Raw genomic sequence first — 14462 nt, forward strand, 5'->3', positions numbered from 1 at the left:
ACACCTGCACACATCAATAAGCAGATTTCAGCTTCCCGTGAATTTTTATGAACAATGGAGAGTTCTTTAATGTCCCTTTACTTTGAACTTCCTTGCTTTTATTAGCTCCTGTCAGAACCTTAAGCACTTTGTCCTCTGAATATAATATATGCTAAGTATTTCAGCAGCGGAAACATTAAATGAATGCACAAAAATCTAGTTTGTGCCCCCCTCCCTCCTTTAGTCTAAAAGCGACAGCATGCATGTATCATTAAGAGACTGGGCTGGGCAATGAGAGTGAGTCTCTTCTCTGTGCATTACGGTACAAGGGTTGGCCCTCAGCTGGTCCACCTGCCACTGGGGTTTAAAGTTTCAGCCCATCGGGAAATACAATGACTTGGATCAAACTGCCTGGAGAGAAAGTCTGATTTCATCAGGGAAGTGGATAAACTGTAGCTATATTGGGAGAACATGGAGAGACAGCTCCGTAGGCGCGCACATGACAGGCTGTAAGCTGCTCAGCGTGTATCCTAGAAGCCAAAGCCATTAGGGAAGCAGCAGACACATGACTACATGGGGGGAGAGAAAACAGCCAACCTGGGAGTCTGCTGCCCCTGGACTTGACTCCTTCCAGAAGGACAGATTATATGCAATGAACAGCCCGCCGCAATTCACCAGCTAAAGCAACAAGCAAAAGGAGGAAGGGGCAGCCTCTCTGCTGGGCAAAGCGCTCTTTTGCTTCCGCAGTTTCTTGCTTTGCAGCTGGTGACAGCGTGCGCGCCCGGGGGGAAAGGGGAGGGAGAGAGAGAGAGGCAGAAGTGGTTTGCCAATCAAACAATGCTGCTGGCGACCAGCTACTCCTCATGTCTCCCGCGGGTCACCTGCCTGGCTTGTCCGCCCCTCTCGGCGCTGCTGCGGTGGATCACAGAGACGCTGCTGACATGGAGAGGTTGGTGAGCCCGGGCCACTGCGGCTAGTGCTGGCTCGTCCGCTGCGCCTTGCACCGCCCTCAGTCCGGAAAGCCTTGCTGCGCACCAGCCATGGAAGAGGGTCCCCTGCCAGACCTGCGAGACGTCGAGCTGAAGCTGGGGCGCAAAGTGCCCGAGAGCCTGGCGCGCTCCCTGCGCGGGGAGGAGCCCGCTGCCCGGGACCGGAGCGGCGGAGGGGGCAGCGGCTTCTGCCCTGCTTCAGCCCCTGCGGCCTCCCGGCTCAGCAGCAGCGCCAGTGCCCTGGCGAGACTGGAGACCAAACTTCACCTCCTCAAGCAGGAGATGGTGAGTCTGGCACCGCGCCCGGGGGTGCGCGCTGCACACGGCGGGAGGGGGAGCGGGCGCGGGCGGCTGGAGTCCCCTTCACCCTGCTGCGCCCCGCGTCTCTCTGCCCCGTGCCAGCGGCTGGCAAACCAACCCGTGCGCCGCTCACCCTGGACTTTGCTCGGCCACCATTCCCTTTTCGCCAGCCCCGTGCCTGTGAGCGTGCGCAGTGTGAGAGGGTGCCACTGAATGCCTTCTTCCTCACCCCCACACCTCCGCTGACAAGCGGGGCGAGAGAGCCCTCCGGGGTCTCTCTATTGCACACGGATCGGTGGCGCTTTGAGTGGATTATGGACGGCGCTAAATAATGGGTGTTCCCTTGGTGGCCCTTGAGATACTTTACAGTTCAGACTTAACTAACTGACAACTCCTATCCTTGCCCTGTTGCTCCTTGAATTCTTGTAAAAAAAAAAATACAATCTGGTATGATCTGCTCCACATACTTTGCTGAACTCCCCCATTTCCTGGTAGGGAGAAGTGCTGCTGATCTCTAGGCCCCTGTGCAATTAATTTCCATCACTGCCTACCCACACAAAACCAATTCTGAAAACAGCCCTGTTCCTGCTAGGCCAAAGGAGAGCAGCTAAATACATTCCCCGCTCCCTTTCTAGAAAGGGAGCCACTATTATCTTTCAGAATCTTTAGCAATGTCTAGCCACGCCCCTTACACACTTCATTGATGGTTTCCTAATCCCATGTGAATATGGCCCCTTAAGGAACCATAGTGATAGACTCAAGGTGCTCAGTCTATTTAGTTTAACAAAGAAAAGATTAAGGGGTGTCTTGATTACAGTCTGTAAGTACCTATATGCAGAACAGATATTTAATAATGGGTTCTTCAGTCTAGCACAGATGAGTATAACACAGTCCAATGGCTGGAAGTTGAAGCTAGACATATTCAGAGTCTATGCAATAAGGCATACATTTTTAAAGGTGGGAGTAATTAATCACTGGAACAATGCACCAAGTGTTGTGGGTACTCCATCACTGATGATTCTTTACTCAAGATGGGATTTTTCCCCCTCAAAGATATGCTCTAGGAATGCTTTTGGGAATGTTCTATGGCCTGTGCTATACAGATCAGACTAGATGATCACAGTGGTCCCATCTGGCTTTAGAATCTAGGAAAAGGTCATGTATAACAAAAGTTGTTATAATCCATGCACAGTCAAAGCAACTCCTACCTCCATGCTGTGGTCACAATTGCATAATGTCACCAAAGTGGCAGTGAGCAGGTTTCTCACCTGCTCAAGAGGCTTTCCAACTCCATGACTTCCAGGATATATGTACCTCATAGGATTAGCTGGCAGAATGAAGAAAACTGACAGCCAGTGGTGTTTAGGTAGATTTTAGTCCTCTGAGTGATAACTTCTGATGTCTGGGGTATGTTAGCATACTGGTAAACATTTAAGATAATGCCCTGAATTCTATTTATTGTAAATCTATACAAATACTCCATTTTAATGTGACTAATACTTTTCTAAAAGGATGTGAGCTCTTTACTCCTAAAAATTGTCGTGCCATCAGTCATTCAGTTTATAAGACTAAACTTCTGAGGTCTATTTATTTCTAAACTGAGTATACTGGAAGATCTGTATGCTTCCATAAAAACCCCATTTATAATTTGGCAAAGTGGCTGTTTGTCTGTGGTCTGCCATTGGACCATGCAATATTTATTCATATTTTAACTCAACTCTTATGTAAATGGTCCAGCTATATTATGCTAAGTGTTATGTACTGGGTTAAGTCTGTTTTTCATTAGAAGACCAACTCTGTTAAGCAACTGTTGTTTTGTTTTGTTTTTTAAGTAAAATGCAGGTTTCACTTAAAATAGGCTGTCCTACCATGAAATTCACAGTGAGCACCTAGTGAACAGCATGCATTATCGCTAGTAGTCAGATTCTGATCTCTGTTACATCAATGTAAGTGTAGAGTAACTCAGAAGTGTGTAGACAGCGGGTATTAAGGGAACCTGGCTTTACAGGCATATGAAAATAGCACCAATACATTTTGTAGTAACTCCCTATAGCACTTCTCATACAGTTTTAATATAAACTCTATAGTAGCCGATAGTGTGGTGTGATATGATGGCTTTGTGGGCTCCCATTTGGGATGAGCTGCATAAATAACTCGGGGTTCTGCTACTCATGGGTAAGGCTATGTTTCAGTCACGGGTATTTTTAGTAAAAGTCACGGGCAGTAAACAAAAATTCATGGCCCTGTGACCAGTCCATGACTTGTACTATGACTTGTACCCCTGACTAAATCTTGGGGGGGCGGGGGAGGGGGAAGGACAGGCGGCCCGTGGGTGCTACATGTGATTGGGGGTGGGGGGCGGGAACGGCCCAGGGGGTCCTGCGGGTGCTCTGGGGGAAGCAGCCCGTGACCCCACTGGTGCTGGGGGGTGGGGTGTGGCGGGGCTGGCAGGCTCCCTACCTGGCTCCTCATGGCTCTCCCCAGGCGGAGGTGCAGCCAGAAGGCTCCGTGCACTGTCTCCGCCCCAAACACTAGCTCTGCAGCTCCCGTTGGCCATGAACCATGGCCAATGGGAGCTGCGGTGGTGGTGCCTGCAATCGGAGGCAGTACGCAGAGCTGTCTGCTGGGAGTTGAGGGATGATGCTGCTTCTGGGAAACCCCCTGAGGTAAGCTCTGCCCAGCACCCTCACCCCCTCCCGTACCCCAACCCCCAGCCCTGAGCCTCCTCCCACAACAAAACTCCTGCTGCTGCTGCTGTCGGAGAGGGGCACGGTGGCCCAAGACTGTCCCAGCAGCAGCCAGTGCGGCTGGCCCAGGGGCTGCCCAAGCTCCTCAGCCGGCCCCTGGGCCAGTCGCGCTGGCCCCTGCAGAAATCACAGAGGTCACAGAAAGTCACAGAATCCGTGACCTCCATGACAAACTCACATCCTTACCCATGGGTAACATTGCAGTCTCAAACTTATGCTGATACTACTTTTATAATCCACCACATGGTATGCTTTTTGTATGTAGTATTCATTGATGGGGGTGGGTTGGAATGAAGCATCTGGTTTGGGGAGGAAAAAACAAGGCTTAATTTACTGAGAGCTAGCGACAACTCAGATGCCTATTCTGTAGCCGGACAACCTAAATTTTAAGAATGGCCATTTCATATCTAGAGCTATCACTCTTGCTTTTATACCTCATTGAATATGGTTTATACAAAGTATTCACCTAAACCAGTCTTGATACTTACTGTAATGATCACTCTATGAAGGTAATGGTGTCAAATTGTTACTTTAGAAGTTCATTAGGTTTATTTGTTATGTGGTACTTAAAGATGCAAACCAAAGTTTCAGTCTAGCACAGCACAGTTACGGAGTGATGCATGTGCTGTGTTAGGGCAAGATAAAGTAGGTTACAGAGGAAGCTAATTTGGCATTAGTGAGTGCTGGTGCATGGCTATGAAAATACTCCTGCCTAGTGGCATGAATAGGGCCAGATAGGGGGGTAAGATACAATGTGCCCATCCCCTTCCCCTCCTCCCCTGTCACAAACTGATGCTGGAACAGTTTGTATAATCGGTGTGCTGAGAGCCATTAAACCAAACTGTAAATCTGTATATAATGGAGACCACTTCAAGCCGGGGGGTGCAGGAGGAACCCCTAGTTCCAGCACCTATTCTGTCACAGACACACACACAGGGTCCTCCACCCCTCTGCTTGTCCACTGACCCCCCCATCCAGTCCCCTCCACTGCTCTTTCTCCTGTGCCTGCTCTCATTCCCTCTAATTCTTTTGCTTAACCTCTCACTCTCCTGACTCTTTCCCCTCTCTATACAAACATGCTTTAATCTCTCCATTTAAAACAAAAAACAAAAACTTGACCCCTCTTGCCTCTTCTGTTATTGCCCATCACCCCTTCATTTCTACATTCATTGATCATGCTGTCTGCAATCTTGTCTGGAGTTCCTCTCCTCCAGTTCCACCCTGGACTCTCTCCAATCCAGGGCCATGGCATCCACTGAAACCACTCTCACCAAAGTCTGTAATGGCTGTTTCCTAGCCAAAGTCAGAACTAGTATACCATCCTCATCCTCCTTGACATGTCAGCTGCCTTTGACACTATTGACCATGCTCCTCTTCTTGGAATTTTGGCCTCCCTTGCCTTCCATAACGGTCCTCTCTTTGTTCTCCTCCAACCTCTCTAATCATTCCTTCTGTGTTGTGGCATACTGGCATGTACTGGCCCATTTATGTTCCTATATAAAATCTCCTTGGAGGCTCTCTGTAGTTTTGTATAAAACATATTGAACACTAAGATTATTCTTATATGGTAACATAAAAAGAGAACTTTCCGTGTTACGCTGCTGATTCATATCCATCCCAAGTCAGTACTCCACAAAGTTATTACAACCCAATAGCTGATCAGTGGCTTCTAGTGATCTCAGTCCCCTTCTTAGTGAACCAGTGTAATCTTTGCAAATTGACTATTGTTGACACTCTAGGAAAAGTGGCCAAGGATTGGTTAAGGCCATGGGCACAGAGTTGTTTTCTCACACACTAGAGGTTGCCTGGGCTGATCAGAGTTGAGGCCCATTGGTGAGAGTGTGAGGAAGCTTGCATTACTGATGTCCATGAGTCACCTGCTCTGTTAATTGGAGGGCTTTGATCTCCAGGACTGTGAAGACTTTTCCGTCTACATCAATCACTAAAAGAAAATATAGTTCAGGGAACATCCAGCACCACAGTAGTAATCCATGTACTCTATACACAAATGATCTGGGGGGTAAATGGAAGGATCTGTGTTCAGGAGATCAAAACTAAGGGCAGAGCCAGGCACTAAATACTAACTGGGCACCTTTTTATTCTTGATTATTCAGCCTTCTTTCCCTTCGAATACAGCCTCAATAGCAGTATACTGCAATAAATAGCCAGGATTAATTCCCAGACCCTAACTGCTATTGTAAGCAATTATAAAATATTGCTTTCCTCAAAAGCCTTGTTTCTCTTCTCACAATAATCACACATAATTAACCAGGGAAAACATGATCTTAAAACACATGAGAGGAGTAAAAATAAGCAAAGAGATTCTTAGTGGAGACCCTGCAAAAATCAAATTTCTTGTATCTTAGAAGCAAAACAAGAAAAAAAAATCAGACAAGACAGGTTGAGGAGTATTTTGCCTTGGCTGTGTCTACAGTATGTGCAATATGCATCAGTAAAATAATGGGATCCTTTTTAATTTTTCAAGGGAACACGACAAAGGCAGTAGCCCTAGCATTTTTTTGGAGAAGACAAGGCAGGCTAGTAATGTTGGGAGTGTATATTGCACTTAACAGTGGTCTCTCATGGCTTATTTAAGGATGATATTTACAAGCTTAGCCCAGCCAACCCTGGATGTCCAATATGCAGTGCTTTTTGGAAGGAAGGGATAAAGAAGTGGAGAGAATTTTGGGGTTGCCCAATAAACTATTTGAGATGTAGACAGTACAGACAGGGTGGGGGACACATTCAGAAGTGGTGTGTAAGACATTACAGGAGTTAGATGCATAACCTATGTACACGCATGCCCAGCTACTAAGTGGGTTGCAGACCACTGGTGATGTATACAGACCACAGTTTGAGATGTTCTCTTCTAGTTTATTCTTTTTTAAATTATGAGGTTAATTGTGATGGTTGATACTTTATCTAGGTCTTCCAAGTCAAAATGAAGCAGAGCTATTAGTCTTGCCACCTGCTGGAATTCACTAGGCAAATATATTCATTTTCATAACCTAGCCCTTCCTGCTCCTGGAGTTCCATCTCCTTTCCTTCTCCTGTTTTCTCTCAGGTTGAGAAGCTTTGCGAATGTGTAGGATAAAGAAGGTTAGGGGCAGGGCTGCTTTAACTTTCCTGTTACACCTTTGTATTAGTTGCTTAACTTTTCCCATCTAGCCATTAGTATATTGATTACACCAACTTCAGTGTCACTTATTGTCATACTAAGTGGGACAAAGTTAGGGTCTGTCTAATGAGTAAAAAAGGTGCTTTTAAAATTGAGCTAACATGAGTTGAAACACCCCATATCACCTAATTATAGACACAGTCTAGCCCCTTTATAATGGTGTTTGCTAATTAGAACTTTCATCATCTTCAGTGGAGATACGGCCCAGCATGTGTACACAGCATCACAAAGCTAAGTGCTGATTTTCTATTAAGTTGGTTATTAGAATTTTTTGGTTAAAATTTGACTGTAAATAAAATAGCCAACTGACGCAGTCTTAAGTCTGGGTAGAAGGGGCTGCTTCACCTTCGTTCCACCGATGAGCAACCGCAATGAGTTGTTGTTGTTGTTAATTATTTGTATGCAGTGTTATTGTAGCCATGTTGGTCCCAGGATATTAGAGAGACAAGATGAGGTAATATGTTTTTTATTGGACCAACTTTTGTTGCTGAGAGAGAGAAAAGCTTTTGAGCTTACACAGCAGAGCTTTTCTTCAGGTCTGCAGTGTTGTAGCTGTGCTGGTTGGAGAATTTTAGTCCTGAGACAAGGGGGGTGAGGCAAGATCTTTTATTGGCCCAACTTCTGTAGGTGAGAGAGACAAGATTCAGGTTCTGAAGAATGGCTCTATATGAGCTTGAAAGCTTGTCCCTCACTAACAGAAGTCGGTCCAATAGAAAATTACTACCTCACTCACCTTGTCTTAATAATTATTTGTATTACAGGGAGATGGAACAGAGGTGAAGTAACTTGCCCAAGGTCACACCGTAGTTCACTGACAGAGCCAGGAATGGAATCATAGGCCTCTTGATTCCCAGACCAGCACCTTATCTGCTAGCCCACGCTGTCTCCACTATGTCTGGGTCTTCTTTGCCAGCAGGAATGTAGCTGTGATGAGGAGCTTGTAGTCTTGAGGTGGAAGGTACATAGGTTTGGGGAACCAGTATAGAGATCCTCACATCTGACAAGGATGCACAGAACACTCCACAGGGAAAACATTATCTCATATATACATATAGACCCACACACACATACATATCCTACTTGTTGTACAACATAGTCAAGTTCCTCACCCCTACTGCTTATAAGGGCTTGTCTACACTACCGATCGGGGTCGAGCTAAGATATGCAACTTCAGCTATGTGAATAGCATAGCTTAAGTTGACGTACTTAAATCTAGTTACCGCGATGTCTTCACTGCGGTAAATCGACAGCTGATGCTCTCCCGTCGATTCCGCTTGCGCTTCTTGTTCTGGTGGAGTACCGGAGTCGACTGGAGAGCGGTCAATTTATCACATCTATACTAGACGTGATAAATGAACCCCCGCTGGATCGATCGCTGCCCGCCGATCCGGCGGGTAGTGTAGACAAGCCCTAAGACTCCTGCTGCCTCCAAAACTCTATTAACGAACAATATGGACAAGCATTTGTGAAATCCACTTGCATACCCAAACCTCTGCTTCCAGCCTGTAGACCAGCTGTTCTTAAAACCACTGCGTTAGCCAATAGCATCACTATGAAAAATTTGAGGTAGAAATGCTTCTAGATATTGGTATTCAAATGAGTACATCAAGCACTTCACCATGCTTTGAATTCTGGTTGTACTCCCAAAGAAAGTAGCTTCTCAACTGTATTGGAGGTTCCTATAGCATCTAATGTTTAAAACAATTTACAGAGATAAAGACATGTGACTTTCTTCCATGATTATTATTGTCTGACTGCGTGGAGGAAGTATTTTGGCATCAGAGCTGTTTTAATCCATCATTGCTATCAGTCCCAGGGTTATTCAAAGGAATGTTATACTGTGCACAAAATATATTATCCTCAGATCTCTAAAGCTTGTGCATGAATCCCAAAGGCTTTTTTCAAATCCCAAATGAGGTCACAAAATAAATAGACTTTCAATTTATTGAGGAAATTTGCATACAGTATAGATGCAGAATTTTTGGTCAGGATCAGTGATGAGCTGCCAAAATCTTAACAACCGGTTCCCTCCTCACCCCACGAGGGGGTCGTGGCCCACCCCCACCCCCCAGGACTCCTGCCCCATCCAACCCCCTAGCATTCCTTGATGCTCCCCCCAACCCCCGGGACCCCTGCCCCATCCACCCCTGTCCCCTGACTGCCCCCAGAACCGGGCAGGAGGGTCTTGTGGGCCACCGTAGTGGGTGCCCATCCCACCCCTAAGAGCCAGAGGGACCTGCCGGGGGGCAAGGTGGGAAGTCCCGGCGGTGCTTACCTGGGGCAGCTCCCAGGAAGCATCCGGCAGGTCCCTCTGGCTCCTAGGGGCAGGCTAGCATAGCTAGGGGGAAAGTAGGGGGAGCGGCTACTCCCCCACTGATCACATCAAAAGTGGCACCTTAGACACCAACTCCGTGGGTGCTCTGGGGCTGGAGCACCCATGGGGAAAATTTGGTGGGTGCAGAGCCCCCACCAGCAGCTCCGCACCCGGCCCCTGCTCACCTCACCTCACCTCCGTTCCGCCTCCTCCCCTGAACGCGCCGCCCCACTCTGCTTCTCCGCCCCGCCCCGCCCCACCCCACCTCGCTTCCCGCGAATCAGCTGTTCACGCGGGAAGCCTGGGTGGGCCGAGAAGCAAGCGGCGGCTTCGCGCTCAGGCCTAGGGAGGCAGAGGTGAGCTGGGGCGGGGAGCGGTTCCCCTGCGCACCCCCAGGTTACCTGCTGCAGCGCGGGCAGCCCTCCTTGAGTCCCCCCACCCCAGCTCACCTCCATTCCTCTCCGCCTCTGTGGGCCTGAGTGCGAAGCCGCCACTTGCTTCTCAGCCCTCCCAGGCTTCCCACGTGAACAGCTGATTTGTGGGAAGCCGTTGGGGGCGGGGGCATTCAGGGAAGGAAGTGGATTTGAGGTGAGCTGGGGCCGGGCGGGGAGCTACCCACCAAATTTTCCCCGTGGGTGCTCCAGCCCTGGAGCACCCATGGAGTCAGCACTGAAGGCACCACTTCTCGCCAGTTGTTAAATTTAAAAGGGCTTCTAAATTTAACAACCGGTTCCAGCAAACCGGTGCGAACCAGCTCCAGCTCACCACTGCTCAGGATGGATATGACCAACTAGGCTAAAAAGAACTCTTTGCAACTATCCTGAAACTCAAAATATATAATAAATGTGATGGGTTGAAGGAGTGAGCTATGTCACTAATTTATTTTTAAATATAGTAATTCAGATGGATAGGAAATGAGGAAGTCTTCTTGTAACCCTCACAAAATGAGTTAGATCCTCGACTCTTCAGCCTTTAGCTGGTTTCCAGGTGACAATCACGCACACTCTTGATCGTCATGAGAGTGCTCATTAGTTGCATAAATAGCTCCCTACCATCTAAAGAAGAGAGAGAGGGGAAACTTCATCTGTTATGTGGCAAGTGGGATAATAGAAGAAGGAATGTGGTACTCTAAGAGTAAGGAAGGCAGAGGGGCTGAGGCAGAAATTGGAAAATGTATTTAGGTACCTAATTTCCAGCTCCATGCCAACTCAGCTGCATATTGGTGAGTGGGGCCAAAACTCCACCTATCCTTCACCCACTCTCCACTTACCTATGTACTTAAACATGTGAATTGTGCTGTGAATCATGCCTCAGTTTGGATTAATACTAGCTTTATATTTAGTTTCCCAGGCTTTTTAATTAAGACCTACAGAGCCATTTGGCTCTGAGCCCGGCCCCAGCTCACTCACCTCCGTTCTGCCTCCTCCCCTGAACACGCCACCCTACTCTGCTTTTCCGCCCCGCCCCGCCCCGCCCCACCCCGCTTCCCGCAAATCAGCTGTTCACGCTGATTCTGTTGGCCACAGAATCTCACCCACCCTTTCATAAGACAGGTGTTCCATTCCTCAGTAGCCCTTCACTGTACCTGTTCCAGTTTGAATTCATCCTTCTTAAACATGGGAGACCAGAACTGCACACAGTATTCCAGATGAGGCCTCACCAGTGCCTTGTATAACGGTACTAACACCTCCTTATCTCTACTGGAAATACCTCGCCTGATGCATCCCAAGACGGCATTTTCTCACAGCCATATCAAATTGGCAGCCCATAGTCATCCTATGATCAACCAATATTCCGAGGTCCTTCTCCTTCTCTGTTACTTCCAAGTGATGCGTCCCCAATTTATAACAAAAATCCTTGTTATTAATCCTTAAATGCATGACCTTCCTCCCCTTCCCTATCTGACTTTCTGTATCTAGTGTGATTATTTCTCTGCTTTAATTACTGTTCTGTTGCAGTCCACCATCTCCAGAAGATGAAGCCAACTGATGTGTGTGCTGAGAGCAAGGTGTGGGTGAGGACAGAATGATGACGTGTGCTTTTTTTATAGTTTAGGATTATGGAAGGACCAAATCCAGCAACTCCCTCCATGGTCAGAGAGGTCTTCCTAATAACTGGATCTGTGTGGTTCAGCTACACAAGAAGAGGGTGCACAATCCACAGCCCACAGGGTCTCCTTGGATAGCAGCACAAAATGGGCAGGTGGGATTGGGGCTGGAGTGCGACCAGAAGAACTGCTGCAAGAATCCTCCAGTCCTCCTAATTCATAGCAGGGGGTGCATTGCACATGCAGAGGGCTACTTCAGCCACCAGAGTGAAGCAGCCTCCCTACAGTGACTATGTAGCTTGCTCCTTGGCCTAGTGGGGAGAATTCCAGCTTCCAGTGGAAATATTTAGCACACAATCGACTATTTGGTGTGGGTCCCTGGAATTAGTACTATGTGCATAGTAAATATTTCAGGTCAGAAGAGAAATTGTAAGGAATGCAGGAGTGAAAAGGGAAGCCTTTTTTGTGTACTGGCAAGAGAAGAGTAGAATCAGTGCATGTAAATAACGCACAACTTCACACTCCATTTTCCATCAAATCTAGAAAGTATTGTCCATGCTTTCATAGGCTTTGTCTACACTACACAGCTCTTAGTGACACAGCCACGTCGACATGGCTGTGTCGCTAAAAGTCGGGCAGTGTAAACACTGTTTGTTTGTCAGCGCTTCCACCCGCTACAAATGGAGCTCACCTTGTCGACAGGAGAGCGCTCCTGCCAACAACGAGCCGTTTACACTGCCACTTGCCATGGCAAAACTTCTGTCTTTCGGGGCGAGGGGGGCCTCTTTAAGCACCTGTGAACAACAAAAGTTTTGTCATTCAATTGGCAGTGTAGACAAAGCCTTTAGTGTTTAGCTATAAAAGCAGTTTAGTAGTCCCTGGAATGGAGACACGGCTGCTGCCTCAGTATCCCTCCCGCCCCTTCCCTCCCCCTGAGTCAACAATGGCCTTCCCTGACGGGTATCGTGTTTTGGGATTCAGCCCTCCAGCTGAATGCAACAAGAGTCTTATAGCAAAACAAAAAATCCAAACAGTCGTCAGCCCTTCCCCCTACCCTTTTTTAGCCTAGCCTGTGATTTCCAGACATCCTTCACAGCACTATATCTCCAATGATGTTGATGTTCCATGCTGAACCAGGACCAGACCATGCTTGCTTGTACCCTTTTTTGTAAAAGGCTACTGCTTGGGGGTAAGACTGTCCAATAAAGGGACAGTAAGATAGGGGCATAGTTAGGGCAAGCTGGCTGTGGCGTATTCCAGATAAGAAGGTGTCGTGCTGGCGGGTTAGCAGAAGCAACCAGAGAATATAGAAAGGTTGATATCTTTAGCCTATGTGCTCATCTTGTGCCCTAAAAGTTAGCAAACTAATTACGTCAGGATCTTTGACTGATGCTAGTCTCCCAGGAGACATCATTGGCCAGTAGTGTGTGTGTCTGGGTTTTTGGTTTGTTTTGGTTTGTTTTTTTATCTGTGCTTCGCACAATGACTGTGACAGTGTTTCACTGATGTAGAGTTTGTCTAGAAAGTCATGCTTCTATGTCCTCCAGAATGGATTACTTTAATGAGCTCTGGGACTACCTGTGAAGAGAACTTAAAAGCTACAGCTGGTGTAGAATTCAGCAGCTTTCTTGGTTATTGGTGTTGGTCTAAGGCAGCATTTTGCACCAGCCTGTCAAAACTAAACTAGCTTCCCATTTGCTTCTGGATGCAATTAAAAGTGAAGACACTGACCAAAGGACCCACATGTCATTTGGCTGCTGGCTGTTTGAGAGGGAAAGAGGTGATCTGTGCTCAGCCACATCAGCTGAGATCATCTAAGGTGCTTGAGCTAACTATTTATAGATTTAAATACCTGAAAGAGCTACTGGCAGGGCATTCTCAGTGAAAAGCCTTCAAATCAGGAAATTCACTTCCCTTTTGTGTCTGGAAGAGCCAAAGTTTACTAAGGGTATGTCTACACTACGGAATAAGGTCGAATTTATAGAAGTCGGTTTTTTAGAAATCGGTTTTATAAATTCGAGTGTGTGTGTCCCCACAGAAAATGCTCTAAGTGCATTAAGTGCATTAACTCGGCGGAGTGCTTCCACAGTACCGAGGCAAGCGTCGACTTCCGGAGCGTTGCACTGTGGGTAGCTATCCCACAGTTCCCGCAGTCTCCGCTGCCCATTGGAATTCTGGGTTGAGATCCCAATGCCTGATGGGGCTAAAACATTGTCGCGGGTGGTTCTGGGTACATATCGTCAGCCCCCCGTTCCCTCCCTCCCTCCGTGAAAGCAAGGGCAGACAATCATTTCGCGCCTTTTTTCCTGAGTTACCTGTGCAGACGCCATACCACAGCAAGCATGGAGCCCGCTCAGGTAACCGTCACCCTATGTCTCCTGGGTGCTGGCAGACGCGGTACGGCTTTGCTGCACAGTAGCAGCAACCCCTTGCCTTCTGGCAGCAGACGGTGCAATACGATTGGTAGTCGTCCTCATCGTGTCCGAGGTGCTCCTGGCCGCGTCGGCTGGGAGCGCCTGGGCAGACATGGGCGCAGGGACTAAATTTGGAGTGACTTGACCAGGTCATTCTCTTTAGTCCTGCAGTCAGTCCTATTGAACCGTCTTATGGTGAGCGGGCAGGCGATACGGACTGCTAGCAGTCGTACTGTACCATCTTCTGCCAGGCAGGCAAGAGATGAGGATTGCTAGCAGTCGTATTGCACCATCTTCTGCCAGGCAGGCAAGAGATGGGGATGGCTAGCAGTCGTACTGTACCATCTTCTGCCGAGCAGCCATGAGATGTGGATGGCATGCAGTCCTTCTGCACCGTCTGCTGCCAGCCAAAGATGTAAAAGATAGATGGAGTGGATCAAAACAAGAAATAGACCAGATTTGTTTTGTACTCATTTGCCTCCTCCCCTGTCTAG

The 14462-nt window shown here is 47.7% G+C and overlaps 1 protein-coding gene across 1 annotated transcript in view; it reads left to right on the forward strand.

The window, feature by feature from the left end:
- The first annotated feature begins 223 nt into the window (after nucleotides 1–223).
- LURAP1L (leucine rich adaptor protein 1 like) overlaps nucleotides 224–14462 on the forward strand; it is a 30104-nt gene continuing 15865 nt past the window's right edge. Inside the window, exon 1 of the mRNA XM_048851241.2 lies at nucleotides 224–1253. Within this exon, the coding sequence (XP_048707198.1) occupies nucleotides 1020–1253 (234 nt within the window). The 5' untranslated portion in view covers nucleotides 224–1019. The remainder of the gene's footprint in view (nucleotides 1254–14462) is intronic.

Source organism: Caretta caretta, chromosome 5, assembly GCF_965140235.1.
Source record: "Caretta caretta isolate rCarCar2 chromosome 5, rCarCar1.hap1, whole genome shotgun sequence".
Lineage (NCBI taxonomy): Eukaryota > Metazoa > Chordata > Testudines > Cheloniidae > Caretta > Caretta caretta.